The sequence below is a fragment of the Muntiacus reevesi genome, chromosome 4 (genome assembly GCF_963930625.1).
Source record: "Muntiacus reevesi chromosome 4, mMunRee1.1, whole genome shotgun sequence".
Taxonomy (NCBI): domain Eukaryota; kingdom Metazoa; phylum Chordata; class Mammalia; order Artiodactyla; family Cervidae; genus Muntiacus; species Muntiacus reevesi.
Window position 1 is genome coordinate 108,920,248 of NC_089252.1, and position 15,520 is coordinate 108,935,767.

The following is a 15,520-nucleotide window of genomic DNA, read 5'->3' on the forward strand; positions in this document are numbered from 1 at the left end:
AAATCTCTAAGGGACGTTGTGGAGGAAGCACAGAGTTCCCCTCAAATCTGTATGTGAGCAAGTAGACAGACCTACAGTTTAGAACAGGTGCCCTTATTGCCCCCTGGCCTCTCAGAGGCCAAGCCATGACCCCCTGGTTCGTTTACAACCCATTCCAAGAACCCATTGAGCCAACAGCTTCTGGCCAGCAACATACCTAGTACAAAATCAGACAAGTGGCTTAAATTATTAATTTGCTGGCAAGCAAAACAAGTCTTACAGTGCCAAAGGGTAGGGGCTAGTGAAAGCTTTGGGCACCCCTGCATTCTGCAGAAGGTGACAAGGCCCTCCTGGACAAGTTAGGTTAAGTTCTGGTGGTTCATTCTGCAGCTTGGGCCTGAGATGTGAGTGCAGTCCCTCCAAGTGGGGGAATGAGAGCAGCTCCTGTCACTCGGCCTTCATGACAGAGGAAGTTGAAAGTGGCACAGGCATTGGGCTGCAAAGAGAAAGCTAGCGTCAGCCGGGCCAGGGCTCAGCCTGGGCTCCCCTCCCCGTTCCCCAGTCCCAGACATACTGTGTCCTGCACCTCCACAGCGATGCCCCTCTGCCTCATGGCTCGCAGCACGTGGGGCTGCAGCCGCTCAGTCCGGTCTCCAGTGCCTACCACAACAATCTCTAGGAAAGGAAGGGCAGGGCTAGTCTACAACCAGCTCGGTCGAGAGGGTGCCTTTCTGGGGCTCAGCACTTCAGCCCTCCCCTCCTCCAATACCTATCCGGGGCTCCAGCATCCAAAAGAGAGAGAAGCTTTCCTCGGTGATGTCCTGATAGGAACCTACCTGTGTGGGGAGGCGGCAAGTTAAATACAAGCCCACGTAGGTTTCCCCAGAGACCCTCTACCTGCTCCAGAGCGGGATGAAAGAAAAGCCAGGTTTGCTAGGGACAGGCAGGCCCGTGACTCCGGCTCTCGGTTTCCTCACTGTAGGGAAGCGCTCACGTTCCACTGCACCACTGACTGCGGAAGGAGCGCGCAAGGTCCAAACACGCGATTCCCGTTCACCACGAAGCCGCGGCTGCTGTAGCTATCGATGTACATGGAGAGCGGGGACTCGCGCTGCAGCAGTGAGATGCGCGTCCGTTGATACAGCTCGTCATCCGCCGGCGTGAGCCGATGCCCCCGCCGCGGGGCCCTGCGGAGAGGTACTGTCAGGGGGCCGGGAATGGCCGGCCGTGGGGCAGGTGGTCAGGGACACCGCATCCGGGCTCACCATGGCAGCTCCGCGGGCGGACAGCGAAGCGCGGGTCGCGCGCGGTACAGGTTGCGAAGCACAAACGCTGCGGCCATGGCGGACCGGCGCGCAGGGAGGCTGCCGCAGGGTCAACGGGGTCGTGGCGTCCCCAGCCTAGCGCGGTTGCAGCGCCCCCAGCGTCGCGGAGGACACCGCGCGGCTCGGCCGGCCCAGCGCGGTAGAAGGGAGGGAGCGGGCCAGGGGCCTCCGTCCCAGGAGGCCGCGTCCCCCAGCGCGGCTCCGGTGTCAGCACCTGCCGTCCGCCCCGCCCCGGGCGCCCGCAGGCCGTCCTGGGGGAGCCGGACACCTGGAAGCGCGGCCGGTCTCAGGGTACTGCCTGGTCCCCAGCTCTCAGCCATTACGCCGGGCTCCCAGGGCCGTGGGAGGGCGGCCGAGCACCTGTTGGAGTCGCGCACACCTGGCCTGGGCGTGGCGCCCGCCCACACCCCGCCAGCCTCTAATCCCAGCTTTAGAGCTTCGGGTTCCGAGGCCCGGGCGGGCAGCTCAGGTTTCCGTCGCTCGCCCCCCGAGTCCCGCCCCTCCCTAACCGTCACCCGCGCGACCGTTGGCGTCGCGGCCGCGAGTCGCACGGGGCGTGGCTGAGCCTGGATTGGCTTCTCCGGAGCCCGAAGGGGCGTGGCTGGGGGTTTCGCCTTAAAATGGCTCCAACTCTGCGGCCGGAGCAAGCGGAAGGGGACGCGTTGGTCGGGAACTTCAAGCGGCTCTTCGTTACTAGCGGGTCAAACCGGACCAGACGGTGAAGCAGACAGCGGCTGGAGCCTCGCCCCGTTGTCGCGCACTTCGCTCGCGCTCCGAGAATCCCGTGCCCCGCGTCTTGAGCCGAATCAGAAGGCCTACTGGCGTGAAAATCGCTGGCGCCCGCGCAGGTTCCGGCATCTCCGCGCGCCCACCGTGTGTTGGTCTCAGGGGCACGTTGCCGCGTCTCCTACCCGCTGGGCCGGGCTGGCGGGAGGCTCGGCACAACCGAGGATGGTCTCAATGGGTTTCCGGGAGTCCCGTCGCTGCAGTGCGGGCCCACGGGGCCTCTAGCGCTCCGGGTACTGGCAGCGTCACCGGACAAAGGGCCCTGGGTGCGGGGGAGTCCCCGAGGAGGGTTTACTTCCTCTCCGACCCCACGGGCGCGCTTCCCTCTTGACTGATCCCGAAGCCCGCCCCACTGCCGTCACTACAGTGGCTCTGACGGCATGGGACCAACAGGGCTAATTCTACCCTGCGGATCTAATCCGAATCGAGACCTGGTCCCAGGGAAGGACACCCCCCCCCCCACACACACACACCTGTTGTTTGGGGGCCTAGGTGAGCGGCTTTTTCCCATTCGTCTTGGTTTCACCGTCTACTCCTGGGTCCGCCTCCTGGGATAGGAATGGGGGGGGGGGTTGATTTCCCTAGGGAGAAGGATAATCCTCTCAAACCGCCCTCCCGCCTCCCCCCGCCCTCCCCGCCCCGCCATGGCTGGACAGCGGGCAACGGAATCCCAAAAGCAGCTGTTGTCTCCAGAGCATTCCAGCTGCGCTTGGATTTCGTTCCCTGCTCTCCTGCCTGAGCAGCGTCCCGACCCAGGTGGGATAGGCTAGCCCCTGACCCCCAGACATACTTTATTGGGTCGCTCTGGTTTCCGTCTCTTTCTCAGGTGTGCCCTCAAGCTGGAAGTGACAGGCGTAGACGTCAGAGAGCCGAGGCAGTGGCCACCTTTGGAGCCCGAGATAGCATTGGCGAGGGAGGGAGGACCCAGGGCCTCCGGATAGGGCTGCAATGGCGGTGAGTCCCACAGGGCCGCCTCAGCCCGCAGCTCGCTAAAGATAGCCCTTCACTTCCTGGGGTAAAACCACCGCCAACCGTCTTAATGCACTTAGAGTAGCTGAAGTCCCCATCTTGGCCTCCAGACCCCCAATCGTGTTAGCAGCCATCCCCTGGTCGTGCTCGTGAGGCATGGAAAGCGCTTTGGAATGACACGATCACTCCCGTTGAGTGGGCACCCAAGAAGCCATCGGGAATGTCGTGTCCGCCCAGTGCTCTTTCGGAGCTTCCCACGGGGCCTTGCAGCCCTAGCCCAGAAGGGGGTCTTGCCAAGCTTTTCTTGCCTCTAGGTTCCTCTGTATTCTGAACTGTTTACTCACTGCTCCGGGGCAGAGACCGGGGGTTGGGTGTCAGTGCTCTGCTGCAGTGTTCTAGTGCCTCACGTCCCATCCCTATTAAAAGAGAGAAAAGGGCTTAAGTGAAGACATTGAGAAGCCCTGATGGGAAGGAGGAAAGAGGTAGGAGTTGGACGCTCAGAGAACTGTTCTTAAGCTGGGTCCTCTCAGGTCACATTGTTTATTTGACCCACAATGGCTCATAGTCTAAACCAGGAAATGGGAGGGTCCTTGTTACAGTACAGCAGGTTAAAGGAGAAGCATTAAAAGCTTCTGGAAACTATTATGATGGTTCTAATTATTCAAGATTCAAGAGAAGAGAAACAGCAATTCTCTCAGAGTGGACACATTAGGAGTAAAAGACAACCCCTATCTCAAAGGAAGGAATGCTTGCAAATAACCTGAAACTGAGGAACACAAATTCCCTTTAAAATTGTGACTTTTCTTCAGTAGGTCATGAAAGTGTCTTTTATGCTACCTGCCCTATTTCAGAATCCACTTGTAACTCTAGGCGTTTTGATCATGTGTGCTTAGTCACTAGTCCTGTCCGACTCTCTGTGACCCCATGGACTGTGGCCCGCCATCTGGTCCATGGGGATTCTCCAGGCAAGAAAACTGGAGTGGGTTGCTATTTCCTTCTCCACTGATCATGTGTACATGGAGGAAATGAAACGTTATACAAATAACATAGATGTAAGAGAGACAACCCTGCCTGGGCCCCACCGGGTTGCGTGGATTCTTTCCCTTGTTGCGACTGCGGGCAACAGCGAGAGACCCCAAGTCCGGAGTAGACCCCGAGATTTCTTACCCTAGTCCGGACCAGTCAGGTGGACCACGCGGGGGTAGGGTTGGGGCCATGGAGCGAGCGCAACTGTCCACTGTCCACTCGGGAGTCCCTGCCTCCCCGCCCCAACCAATTGGCCTTCCCGGAAATCCCGCCTCGATGTTTTGCTTCCGGTCCCGCCTGCCCCTTCCGGTAGCCATGCGCCTCGGGGTAGAGGAGACGCTGGGAGCCCTGAACTCAGCCTTGGGGGCTGGCGGCCCAGTGTGGTTCAAGGAGACGCACGCCCGCCACTTGCGTGCCCGAGACTTCTTGGCACCGCGCCGCGCACTGCAGGCGCGCTTTGGGGACGACCAGGTAGGCTCGCGCATGGCGGGGACGTGGGCGGGAGACAGGTGGGAGCGCAGCGGCCCGCTCACCTGCCTGGCTTCCCGCAGGTGCCCGAGGGCGTGGTTCACGCCATCGTTGGTCTACAGGGTCCCGGCGTGGCCCCGGTGCTGCGCTGCGCGCCGACCCCCGCGGGGCTGGCGCTTCAGCTGCAGCGGTCCGCAGTCTTCGAGCGCGTGCTCTGTTCCGTGGCCGCCTATATCGAGCCCGCCGCCCTCACCACCCCTACCCCGCGCGTCGTCTTGCACTGCCCGGCGCTGCGCGGCAGCCCCAGCGCCCTCCGCCTGAGCCAGCTCCGTGCCGTGCTCGTGGCGGACCACCTGGCGCGAGTTCTGCAAGCTCACAGGTGAGTGAGGGCGGGCCCAGAACGAAGGTGCGCGATGGCTTCAGGCGGGGGCGGGCTGCGCCGCTGCGAGTGGGAAGTCAGGTGCTCAGGCTGAGGCGGCCGCCTCGCTTCACAGGGTGAGTGTGCGCCGAGTCCCCGCTGTGCGGGACCCGCACATGCCGACCTTCCTGCAGCAACTGCGGGTGGACTGGCCCGCGGTCTCAGAGAAAGCCACGACGGAAGCCCTGAGGAATCGCACGATTGCAGAGCTCTCCGCTGCCCGTGATGCTGGAGCCCTGCCCCCTGACATCCTGGGTCGAGTGTGCCTGAAGGAACTGATGGAGGAACGGGGACGAACAGCTGGCTATGACCCCAATGTGGACAGCTGTCTGGGTAGGCCCGGGATCCTAGCGGGGCTGGAAAGTAGGGACGCCGCCCCCACCACCACCACCACCCCCGCACTCCCCAGCCAGCTTCAGCCGTGTGTTCTCTTCCCAGTGTCGGAGGATCTGCTCTCTCTGCTGGCCGAGCTGCAGGAGGCTGTGCAGGCTGGGGCCGAGGACAGCTCCCTAGGCCTGGTTAGTGATTGCCCCACCTTGGTATGCTTCTGGCAAACCGGATGTGGTGTCTCCCTGACAGTGACTGTCCTGCCCTATAGGCTGCGGCCCCAGATGCTGATGCAGGTAGCTACATGGTCCTACACGTAGTGAGCTGTGAGGAGGAGTTCCAGCAACAAAAGTTGGACCTGCTTTGGTGGAAGTTGGATCATCAGGCTCCTCTCAGACAGGTAGGTTAGTGATGGTAACCTCCTCACTGCAACCTGAGAGGATTCCTTGAAACCCACTTGTTAGCTCATGGGTCCAGAAGGTGACACCTGACCTTGAGGGGGACCTCAGGCATATGCAGCAGATGCCAGGAGAGGGCCCTAGACTTGAGACAGTGATCTTAAGGGTAGAAGCTGGGGGAGTCCGGGAACACAGTTAGGTTCTTGGAGGGTATCTTCCGTGGCTGACCCCTGCTGTCTTCCTGACAGAAGCACCTGGTCTGTGGCCCAGTGAAAGCAGCTGGTGCGCCCAGCACCCTGACTGCCCCCGAGTACTACGAGTGAGTGAGGCTGGAAGGCAGGCCAGCACGCCAGGGCAGTGGGGTGGGGGGACTCTGTCCACCATCCCCCTCTCATTCTCTTCTCGATGCAGGCTCCGGCACGCCCAGGTGTGCAAGGCGTCAGCAGTGAAGCATGGCAGGGACCTGGAACAAGGTGCATCTGGGAGCCCCTGCTTGTGCTTCTGGTAGGGGGGGTCATTTGCACACATGCCCCTTGGCTTCTGCCTGCCGAGACTGACTGATCGTACTCTCTCAGACCCAGCCTGGACGGAAATCTTCAGCATTCTCTCTGTGGCGACCATTAAATTTGAGATGCTCAGCACAGCCCCCCAGAGTCAGGTGAGCCTGGGCATCTTGCTGGACCAGGGGTGGGGGTTGGAATTGGGGGACAGAGTGTGGGGCCGTGGTCCTCCCTGTGCAGCTGTACCTTTATTCCTCAGCTTCTCCTGGCCCTGGCTGACAGCAGCATTTCCACCAAGGGCAGCAAAAGTGGCACCTTTGTCATGTATAATTGTGCACGTCTCGCCACCCTCTTTGAGGGTTACAAGTGCAGCGTGGAACAAGGTCTGTACCCCACCTTCCCGCCTGTGAGCAGTCTAGACTTCTCCCTGCTGCGTGACGAGGTGAGTGCCCCTCCTGGGTAGCTGACATGTGTGGGAAGCTCGGGCCTTTCCCTCCCAGCGCCCTTCTCCCCCACAGGGTGAGTGGTTGCTACTCTTCAACAGCATCCTCCCCTTCCCAGACCTGCTGAGGCAGACAGCAGCCCTGACCCTGACCTGCACTGCCCCAGGGCTTCACGTCACTGCGCGCACAGAGATGGTGAGGACGGAAGGGCAGGACACACTGCACACACTATTCTTTATTCTGATCTGGGGTACAAAAGGAGGGGTGGGCTAGTGACTCAGTTTGGTCTCTGTCTCTAGGTATGCAAGTTCCTGGTACAGCTCAGCATGGACTTCAGCTCATACTATAACCGGGTACACATCCTAGGGGTAAGTGCACGGCAGAAGGGCAGGTGGGGGCGGGAGGTACCGGGAAAGCAAAGGATGAGACCAGCCGCCTCCTCTCCTCCAGGAGCCGCGGCCACACTTGTTTGGTCAGATGTTTGCCCGTCTGCAGCTTCTGCGAGCCGTGCGAGAAGTGCTCCACACTGGGCTGGCCATGCTGGGTCTCCCTCCGCTGAGTCACATTTAAGGCCACAGAGGCCTTAGGATCCAGGAATGTCCACAAAGTCAGCAACTGAAAGGGGAAAAAAAAATCTGGATTTGTTTTAGCGATCTGGAGGCAAAATAAATAGTTTGTGTGACAAGGTTTTGTCCCGTGGTAGGGGGCGGGGCGTACCCTTGGCCTGTCCAGGTGGCACCCTACTCACCTTCAGCGCCTGCTCTGGAGTCGGGGACCCGCGGCTGCCTCTTCCTCCCCTCTGGGCACGCCAGGCGTGGGCACAGACAATCACTCTGCGAGCAGGCCCCAAGCCCAGCGTGCCGGCCACCGCGGGATGGCTTAGTCGTACCAGTTGTAGACCTCAAGGCCCTGGCCCCCCAGAGCACAACGGTGGCCAAACTCTGGGCTCACGGGCCAGCAGTCCATGTCAGCCACATCTGCGACGTGGTACACCGTGCTGTTCATAAAGGTGGGTTCACCGTGCCCCAGACGCCAGAAGGTCAGCCGTTGGTCGATGGAGGCCGAGACCATGAGGTTGGGGCTTAAGATCTTGAGGCCCGTCACGTGGGCAGCATGCGCACAGGGGACGGAATACTCCTCCAGCACTTGCAGCTGGGGCAGCAGCTCGGCACCCCCCACAGCCTCCTCCAGCTCGGGCATCTCCACAGCAAGCATGAAGACATGGAGGGAGCCATCCTCGCTGCCACTGGCCACGAGGTGGCCCTCACGGGTGGGCAGGGTGTGCAGGCTGTTGACTCCACAGCTGTGAGCCTGCAGAGTCAGGCAGGGGCTGCCCAGCTCTGGAGGAGGAGGACAGTGGTCAGGACCCAGTCTGACACAGCTGCATGCATGCAGGGGGCAGGGGGACAGCCACAGTGGCAGTGTAGCTACTCACGGAAGGGCAGCCCAGGGTCCGCTGCAGCCTCCAGGGCAGGGGAGCCTTGGTCCAGCAGGGTGGTGAGGTCCCAGAAGGCCAAGCTGCCGTCGGTGGCTGCGCTGCACAGGAACAGCCTTCTGGAAACCAGAGGCAGCTGGGTGAGGGGGATGGAAGGCAACAGGAGCCCCCCAGCCCAGGTGGGACCGTCATGCAAGCCCTCTCACCGCCGCTGACTGGGTGCCTCGTGTGTGAAGGCGTGCACCTTGAGGACACAGCGCTTGTGGTGGAAGGTTTCAGCCAGCAGCTGCAGTCGGCGCCCAGAGTCCTGCAAGAGAAAGAGCCTGGGGGGCGGGGGGTAGTCCAGCTCAGAACCCACTCTGAACATCTGTACATCCTTTTCCTTTGCCTCCAGGCTCCTTGGGTCCTGTACACTAAGAAGCCCCAGACCCTGAGCCACAGACCAGTATTGGTTTGTGACCTGTTAGGAACCAGACCAGGAAGCAGAAGGTGAACAGCAGGCAAAACCAGAACTCTCATCCCCATCCACTGCCCCCACCCACTGTGGACAAATGAACTGGTGCCAGAAAGGTTGGGGACCAGTGCTTTATACTCACCTCACTGCCCCGTCACTGCAGGCAGCAGCCACAAGAGGGCCAAGGCCAGGCCGGTCTAGCTCACACACAGCTAGGGACATGTACCTGCAGGGACAACAGACAGACGTCACTCGGAGCCTGGCCGCAGTGGCACAGGGCTGCCTCGCACGCCCACCCCTCGCTCCTGTCTGGTGGTGCGCCTCACCTGGTCTCCGGGTCCACCTTGACCATCCGGTGCCGGTGGCGCTGCCGGTCCCAGTACTCGTCTAGCCGGTGGGATGAAAGGTGCATGACGTGGCAGGCAAGACGGCTTGGGGGGCTGGGGTCTGGGGTGACCATGATTGTGAAGCAGTGCATCTCAGCCCTGCCCCCCGCAGACACCACATGGGCAGTCAGGCCTGGCTGAGGATCCTGAGGGCCACCCGAGGTGTCAACACCCCACACAGCCACTGCACGCACCGAGGAGATGTGGTTACAGACCGCTGTAAGCGCGTGGGCTGAGCCCGTGGCTGTGGGGAGCGCCAGGACACAGACGGTGGTGTCCTCGCTGCACGTGATCACGATGTCTATCAGGCCAGGGCCCTCACTGCCGGGCTCAACAGGCTCGCCGGGCTCCGGGTGGTCAGGCTGCAAGAAGCTGGGCACCCCAGACTCAGGCCTCAGGGTGATGGTGCCCACACGCTTTACACAGGTTATCTCCCGGCCGTGCAGGCTCTCCCGGAGAATCACATGTGGCCGCGTGCAGCCACCCAGAGCCCGGTAGAGCATCACGTCGCCATCCTTGAGGTAGGCGAAGGCCATCGCTGCCTCGGTGTCGGAGAAGGCCCAGGAGCGGTGTCCTCCACCACAATTGATGATGTGCAGCTTCTCATGGGACCGGGGGCTCCACACCACGAACTCATTGGCGTGGAAACCCAGGATGACCATGCTCCCGTCGGCCACCATACGGACCCCAGCCACCCAGTTCATACCCCGACAGGGCTTTTGCCTTAGCACTGGCTGGAGCTGCCCGCCTCGCACAAAGAGCTGGTAGTAGGAACCGTCGCGCCCTGTGGTGTACACGTAGCCACCGTGGCAGGTGACCGAGGTTACACCCTGTTTCCCGTGCAGAGAAGGGAGGGTGGACACAGGGCCCCACTCAGCCAAGGGGGGCTCCCCCTCACCACTGCCTGCTCCGGGCGCTGAGGTAATCGCCCCAACCTTGCCCCCCACCCCAAGATCCTTGAGCAGATCTGGTCGAGAGGGGTAGAGCAACACGGAGCCCCGGCGGTCCCCACACACCAGGAAGTCGCCTGGGGGGAGGAAGGCACTGCATGTGTGCCACCTCTGCTTGCTGGGAGGCAGGAGGTAGCGGCAACGCTCCTTGACAAAGATGGCCTTGCCAGAGGGCGCCGCAGTGATCTCCAGGCAAGCCACCACGCCGCTGGGGCCCGATGCCAGCAACAGAAGCTCCTCGTAGCCTCGCAAGGCCCAGCTCAGGCTGTGCACCTTCCCTGGGAACAGGGTCAGGTCCACAGCTGCAGTTGGAGTGTTGATGGGGACGACCTTGACGCGCCCTTCCCCGTTGGCCAGGGCACACAGTCCGAAGCCCTCAGGCCCCGGGGCTGCCTCCAGGAGGCAGTAGGACTGGAAGCGCTTGTCTTCCAGCAGCTGCTCCCAGCACTTGACCTCGAGGTCATAGAGGTACAGGGCCCCTGCATCAGTCACGGCCAGGACTCTCCACGAGCCAGCCAGCGTCACGGCCTTGAGGACACCTGGCCTGCTGCGGGACTTGAAGGAGAGCGAAGAGACCCCCGAACCCGGGTGCCCACGCCCTACCAGGTGCCACAGCCTGATGCCTGAGTCATCACCCCCAGTGATCACCCAGGCCTGCCTCTCGTGGGCTGCAAGGGCTCGGATCCCACGGCCCTGGTGGCCCCGAAAAGCCTGGAGGATTTCACCTTCATGGCTCCACACCAAGCAGACACAGTCTTCTCCTGCACTGATAAGGTAATTCTCAAGGAGCTTGACCTGCCAGACACGGGCACTGTGCCCAAAGCAGTGCCCAATATTCTGCACCCGGCCCCCAGGAACCCGCAGGTCACCCACCTTCCAGATGCGAACGCTTCGATCCTCGGAAGCTGTGGCCAGTAAGCCCTTGCTTTCTAAGTAAGACATGCTAAAGATGACCCCCACGTGCCCACTGACCCGTCGGTCGGGGGCTACGGGCTTATCGTCTTTTAGAGCAGCGGCTGGGTACCAGACCAGCAGCTGGTTGGAAACGGCGCCAGCCACTACGGTCAGCTCCTCCCAGGCGTCTCCGATGAGACAGGCCGCGGAGAGGGTGCACCTGTCCGTGCAGGGCACGTCCTGCAGGCAGCACCCCCCCACGGGGTCATACAGCACCACCGAGTTGTGGCCCAGGGCCAAGGCAAGGTTGCCCTCGAGCCAACGGGCATCCCAGACCCAGTCAGACATGTTCCACAGGCCAGAGCGCCACAGCTCCCGGAAGCGGCCCTGTCCCCAGCTTATCTTCACAACTCGGAGGCCCTTGCTGCCAAACGCCGCCACCATGACCTCCGAGTCAAGGTCTCCGTTGGGTTCTGGTCGCACTCGGAACCCATGGATAAGATAGTGGCCAAGCAGGTTCTGCACTCGCTTCATCATCCGCAGATGTCCACCGAAATCCAAGGTGTATACCAGGACATCTGGCCCCTCACCTGGACAGAAGCGAAAAGCCACATCAGAACCCCTCCTCTAATTCTCATGGGCCAAGAAGAGACGGGGAGCGAGGGAACTGCTCACCAGGTAGCTTATGAATGTGTTAGGTCACTCAGTCCTGCAGGCTTGAGCTTGCTCTCAGCTTCAGCTGTATTCTCAGCGCTCTCTGAGCCCCTTGTCAGTTACCCGTGATACTCAGCTCAACCATGAATTCATCAAACTCCCATCTCCTCCTTATCCCACCAAACTTCTCATGCTTCAGACAGGAATCCTCAGCTTTAGTCCCCAAATCCTTGGCCTCACTGACCTTCTTCACACTAACTCCTCCCCCAGGGAACAGGCACAGATGATAAGCATTCCACCTCCGGGCCACAGCAGAACCCCTCCTGATTTCCAGGAGCTTCTCTGTATCTCAGAAGATGTGAGCATGTTCAGTATCAGTGGGGAGAAGCAGCCCGCACTTTGGAAGCAGACACTCGTGAGATTCAGATGCCACCTGGCTGCCCTGCAGGCACGTCCATCTACTAGCTCATCCTCAAGTTCACTCCATGCTCCTCACCCCAATGACCTAATATTACCGTCCTCTGCCCAACCCCAGCCCCAAACTGGGAAGCCCATTCCTCTTAACTGCCCACCTCTTATCTCCAAGGTCTGGAGATTTCACTTTCTAAAGAGCTTGCAAATCCAATCGACCACAGTGACTTCGGTCCAGGACATCACCTCTTAAACTAGAGATGACAGTAGCAATCCCTCATGCTATTCCCAGCCTGCAGTCTCAACCTTTTGACATTCAGTAAACACTTATTTGAGAGTTTCCTGGTAGTCCAGTGGTTAGGACTTGGAGCTTTCACTGCTGGGGCCTGGGTTTGATCCCTCATTGGGGAACTAAGATCTCACAAGCAGTGTGGTCCAGCCAAAAAAAAGTTTTTTTTTAAAATTTAAGACTGATTATAAACCAGACAATGAACGACATGCTGGAGTAGTGAATAAAACCCCACTTCTGCAGATTAGGCAGACATTAAACACTATCATCAAGAGATTGCCAAAAAAAAAAAAAAAACCCACACATGAAAAGAAGCTCAACATCACTATCAGAAAAATGCAAATCAAACTACAACTAGGCATGACTATACCAGTGAGAATAGTCATCATCAAAAAGTTTTACAAACAGGGAATTCCCTGGCAATCCAGCAGTTATGACTCTGTGCTCTCAATGGAGGGCCTGAGTTCAATCCCTGGTCTGGGCTGGGAACTAAGATCCCAGATGCCATAGTGGGCAATCAAAGTTTTTTAAGATACAAATGAGCTTATTTACAAAACAGAAACAGATTGACAAATTTCAGAAACCAATTTATGGATACTGAAGGGGAAACATGGTAGTTACTGAAAGGGAAATGTGGTAGGCAAGGGATAAATTAGGAGTCTGGCATTAACATATATACACTCCTGCTGCTGCTGCAAAGCTGCTTCAGTCGTGTCAGACTCTGTGCAACCCCATAAACGACAGCATATACACACTACTATATAAAAAATAGGTAACCAACAGGGACCTACTGTATAACAGTCTGTTTCTAAGACCTGACACAGCCAAATAAATAAATATTTAAGCTCTAAAACAGTATCACAGAAGTACACTACATAGTTATCATTTTGATAAGTTCCAGGAAAGAACTATATAGGTTGCTTTAAGAATATAAAATGAGAGACATCCCCAGTGTTTCAGCGGTAAGACTCTGCGCTCCCCATGCAGGGGGGTTCTAGCCCTGGTCAGGGAACTAGATTCCACAAGCTGCAATGAAGACCAAACACTCTGTGCGCTGCAGCCAAATTAAAAAAAATACAAAATGGGAAGGTCTACTCTAGTGGTTCTCAACAGAGGGACACTTGCCCTCCAGAAGACATGTGGCAATGTCTGAGGACATTTTAGGTTGTTACAACTGGGAGCTGTGTGTGCTACTGGCATCTAGGGGAAGCTAAGGATGCAGTTACATCCTACAATGTAGACAGCCCTTCACACAAAGCATGGTATGACCCAATACATCAATAGTGCTGAGGCCGAGAAACCCTGGTCTAATCTAACCAGACTGGGTGATTGCCAGGGGGAGGCCGACTTGAGAACATAACACTTAGGTGCAGCAATCAAGGAACAGCAGGCAGGAGGGAGAGGGCTTGAACCTTTCTTGCCAGAGGAAACATCAATTTTGAGGCCCCTGAGATGAGCATGAGCTTTGGGGGACATGGCTAGAACAGGAAACAAAAGGTTCCAGGATGAGCTACAGAGAATAAACCTACCGAAGGGGCTGGGGAGGCTTAGCTGCATGACCTCAAATGATGGCAATAAAGGTAGAAAAGACATAGACACATGCTACATGTAAGAAGTGAAGTATCAACCAGACTGGCTTGGGGAGTGAGAGAGGCAGATTCTTGGGCTTGGGCACCTGAGTGACTGATGTTCCCCGGCCTGAGCTCGAACACCAGCAGGAGTATTACAATTTATAGGCCCTTGTGCACTTGAGCCTGACACTCACAGGAGAACAGGGCTGGGAATTCAGGTTATAGGTTTACAGAGGTGGGATTTGAGAACTGTCAGTAGAAAGGTCACTTTGGAAACAATGGGAGTAGGTGAATTCACTTTAAAAGCTTACTAACCTAAATTTCACAAGCCATTCCCCTGCTCAAAACTTCTCAATGGGGCTTTATGCCCTTAGGGATAAGTCAGATCGATGGCTGAAATGGACTGGTCTCTGCTCATTTCTCCAGCCTCTTCACCTAGACAAGCTCTTCTGTTCTGCCTGCTGAATCCTCACAAGAATTGCCTCTTTTCCATAAAGTGGCAAATTCTGTCTTAAACCCTGTCTTCCCCGAGTTCACTCTTTTGGTTCTTCAGTTTTCTACCTAGATATTCCCTCCTCTAGGAGCCTTAGGAATTTAGCTCATGGTAGGAAACTTGGGCTCCCAGAGCCTTCACAGCAAATCAAAACTGGGTCATCGCCCGCCCTCGTCTCCCACCTCCATATATCCACCCCTCTTAGGACTGGGAGCAGCTCACTCAAGGCTTGCCAGCCAGAGTCCTGCCTTGCGACCCTTATTAAACTCAGCAGCTCTAACATAAATCACTACTAGTAGTTTCCAGTCGGACCCCACCGCTCCTCGGGGCTCTGTCGCCTCGGGTCCCTGTCCTCTACTACCCGAGCGGACCCTCCTGAGAAGAGGCACTGAGATGGGATTGCCTGGACCGCAACCATCTGGGGAGGGGCCTCGGCCTCCGCCTCCCCGAGCACTGGCCTACTCAGAAACTTCTCACCCTCGAGTTTCCCGCGACCCCATGCTAGTCAGAGGCTCTACTTCTCCACCATCTAGGGAAGAGCATCACCCGCCCCTCTCTCAAGCTCGAGAGGCCACACCCCCTTCTGGGCTTGGCCCACTCCCCGAAAGGCCACGCCCCGGACTCTGGGTCCGCCCACGGGGGGCTTATTCACCGAGCTCCCCCCGCATCCTCGCTGGAACGATGAATCCCCCGCCTGACTCGTCCACAAGCGTCTCTTATTCCTTTCCCCCGCCACCCCCTGCCGACCACATTTACCTGCACCTTTCCCCCGCCCCCAGCCGCCCTCTCCGCATCACCTGCAGTTTCTGAAAAGCCTCGGGAACCATCTCAGCTCTTTGTTTCCTGGGCTCCTCAGACTGCGCTTCAGCCCCGCCACGCCGTGGGTTCCCGCCCGCCGCCCGTCCTCCTCCTACTCGGGGCATCCCTTTGTTCTTAAGGCCCCTCCCCAGGCGAGCGTTCGATTTCTTCTCCGCTAGCGCGCGCCTCGAACCACGACTCACCCGCCAACAGCCGCTCCCCCACGCACTCCAGACCCGTGACCGGGAGGAGTATGAGCTCCGAGGCTGCCCGCGGCCAAACGTAGTCCTCGTGAGCGTCCATGGCGGTCCCCCGAGCCTCTGCAGCTGCCACGGCCAAGAAAGGAGGAGAGCTCTCGCGAGACGAGCCTTCCCGCGTGCTGCTGCGCTGCAGCTCTACAGCGCCCGTAGCAACAGGTACCAGAGGCAGGGGCGGCCGCCGCCGAGGTCCAATGACGACCGCCCTCCGCCCGAGGCCGTCCGGCTGGGATTGGCCGGGCCTAATCGCCCCCGTCACGTGACGTACAAGCCCCACTCCCGGCCGCCT

General features: G+C 58.9%; 3 protein-coding genes across 10 annotated transcripts; 1 reads left to right on the forward strand and 2 right to left on the reverse strand.

Moving 5' to 3' along the window:
* Positions 1-207: 207 nt before the first annotated feature.
* NDUFAF3 (NADH:ubiquinone oxidoreductase complex assembly factor 3) lies at positions 208-4,300 on the reverse strand. 3 transcript variants are annotated; one of them, XM_065933751.1, is made up of 8 exons: positions 4,227-4,300; positions 2,881-3,475; positions 2,564-2,638; positions 1,245-2,352; positions 974-1,166; positions 749-815; positions 566-654; positions 208-475 (listed from the first exon to the last, which is right to left on the reverse strand). In XM_065933751.1, the coding sequence occupies exons 4-8, from the start codon at positions 1,319-1,321 to the stop codon at positions 359-361; spliced, it is 543 nt and encodes a 180-aa protein (XP_065789823.1). In that variant the 5' UTR covers positions 1,322-2,352; positions 2,564-2,638; positions 2,881-3,475; positions 4,227-4,300; the 3' UTR covers positions 208-358. The 3 variants fall into 3 exon arrangements, with proteins under 3 accessions (XP_065789823.1, XP_065789821.1, XP_065789822.1); XM_065933749.1 differs by having other exon boundaries at positions 554-654; positions 4,227-4,247; XM_065933750.1 differs by lacking the exons at positions 2,564-2,638; positions 2,881-3,475; positions 4,227-4,300 and having other exon boundaries at positions 554-654; positions 1,245-2,369.
* Positions 4,245-7,324, forward strand: DALRD3 (DALR anticodon binding domain containing 3). Of its 5 annotated transcripts, none has more exons than XM_065933744.1 (12): positions 4,245-4,556; positions 4,637-4,932; positions 5,048-5,304; positions 5,410-5,489; positions 5,570-5,698; positions 5,945-6,015; positions 6,108-6,169; positions 6,272-6,354; positions 6,456-6,638; positions 6,741-6,834; positions 6,939-7,007; positions 7,090-7,324. In XM_065933744.1, exons 1-11 carry the CDS (start codon positions 4,275-4,277, stop codon positions 6,986-6,988), a joined length of 1,587 nt encoding a protein of 528 aa, XP_065789816.1. In that variant the 5' UTR covers positions 4,245-4,274; the 3' UTR covers positions 6,989-7,007; positions 7,090-7,324. The 5 variants fall into 5 exon arrangements, 4 of the variants coding, with proteins under 4 accessions (XP_065789816.1, XP_065789814.1, XP_065789813.1 ...); XM_065933742.1 differs by having other exon boundaries at positions 4,250-4,556; positions 6,715-6,834; XR_010662993.1 differs by lacking the exon at positions 7,090-7,324 and having other exon boundaries at positions 4,246-4,556; positions 6,758-6,834; positions 6,939-7,008.
* On the reverse strand, positions 7,117-15,482 carry WDR6 (WD repeat domain 6). Of its 2 annotated transcripts, none has more exons than XM_065933734.1 (7): positions 15,178-15,482; positions 8,855-11,348; positions 8,671-8,754; positions 8,281-8,397; positions 8,075-8,190; positions 7,388-7,979; positions 7,117-7,254 (listed from the first exon to the last, which is right to left on the reverse strand). In XM_065933734.1, the coding sequence occupies exons 1-6, from the start codon at positions 15,275-15,277 to the stop codon at positions 7,519-7,521; spliced, it is 3,372 nt and encodes a 1,123-aa protein (XP_065789806.1). In that variant the 5' UTR covers positions 15,278-15,482; the 3' UTR covers positions 7,117-7,254; positions 7,388-7,518. The 2 variants fall into 2 exon arrangements, with proteins under 2 accessions (XP_065789806.1, XP_065789807.1); XM_065933735.1 differs by having other exon boundaries at positions 8,075-8,193; positions 15,178-15,479.
* Positions 15,483-15,520: the final 38 nt, after the last annotated feature.

Excerpts from the sequence above, each read along its gene's own strand:
- NDUFAF3 (XM_065933749.1), bottom strand. The coding sequence starts at position 1,321 with ATGGCCGCAGCGTTTGTGCTTCGCAACCTGTACCGCGCGCGACCCGCG. Across the intron at positions 1,167-1,244 it reads CCGCCCGCGGAGCTGCCATG|GGCCCCGCGGCGGGGGCATC; the intron begins GTGAGCCCGGAT and ends ACCTCTCCGCAG. Across the intron at positions 816-973 it reads AGTCAGTGGTGCAGTGGAAC|GTAGGTTCCTATCAGGACAT; the intron begins GTGAGCGCTTCC and ends CTCCCCACACAG.
- DALRD3 (XM_065933741.1), top strand. The coding sequence starts at position 4,275 with ATGGAGCGAGCGCAACTGTCCACTGTCCACTCGGGAGTCCCTGCCTCC. Across the intron at positions 6,355-6,455 it reads GCACAGCCCCCCAGAGTCAG|CTTCTCCTGGCCCTGGCTGA; the intron begins GTGAGCCTGGGC and ends TTTATTCCTCAG. Across the intron at positions 6,835-6,938 it reads TCACTGCGCGCACAGAGATG|GTATGCAAGTTCCTGGTACA; the intron begins GTGAGGACGGAA and ends CTCTGTCTCTAG.
- WDR6 (XM_065933735.1), bottom strand. The coding sequence starts at position 15,277 with ATGGACGCTCACGAGGACTACGTTTGGCCGCGGGCAGCCTCGGAGCTC. Across the intron at positions 8,194-8,280 it reads GAGGCACCCAGTCAGCGGCG|AAGGCTGTTCCTGTGCAGCG; the intron begins GTGAGAGGGCTT and ends TCTGGTTTCCAG. Across the intron at positions 7,980-8,074 it reads GGACCCTGGGCTGCCCTTCC|AGCTGGGCAGCCCCTGCCTG; the intron begins GTGAGTAGCTAC and ends CTCCTCCTCCAG.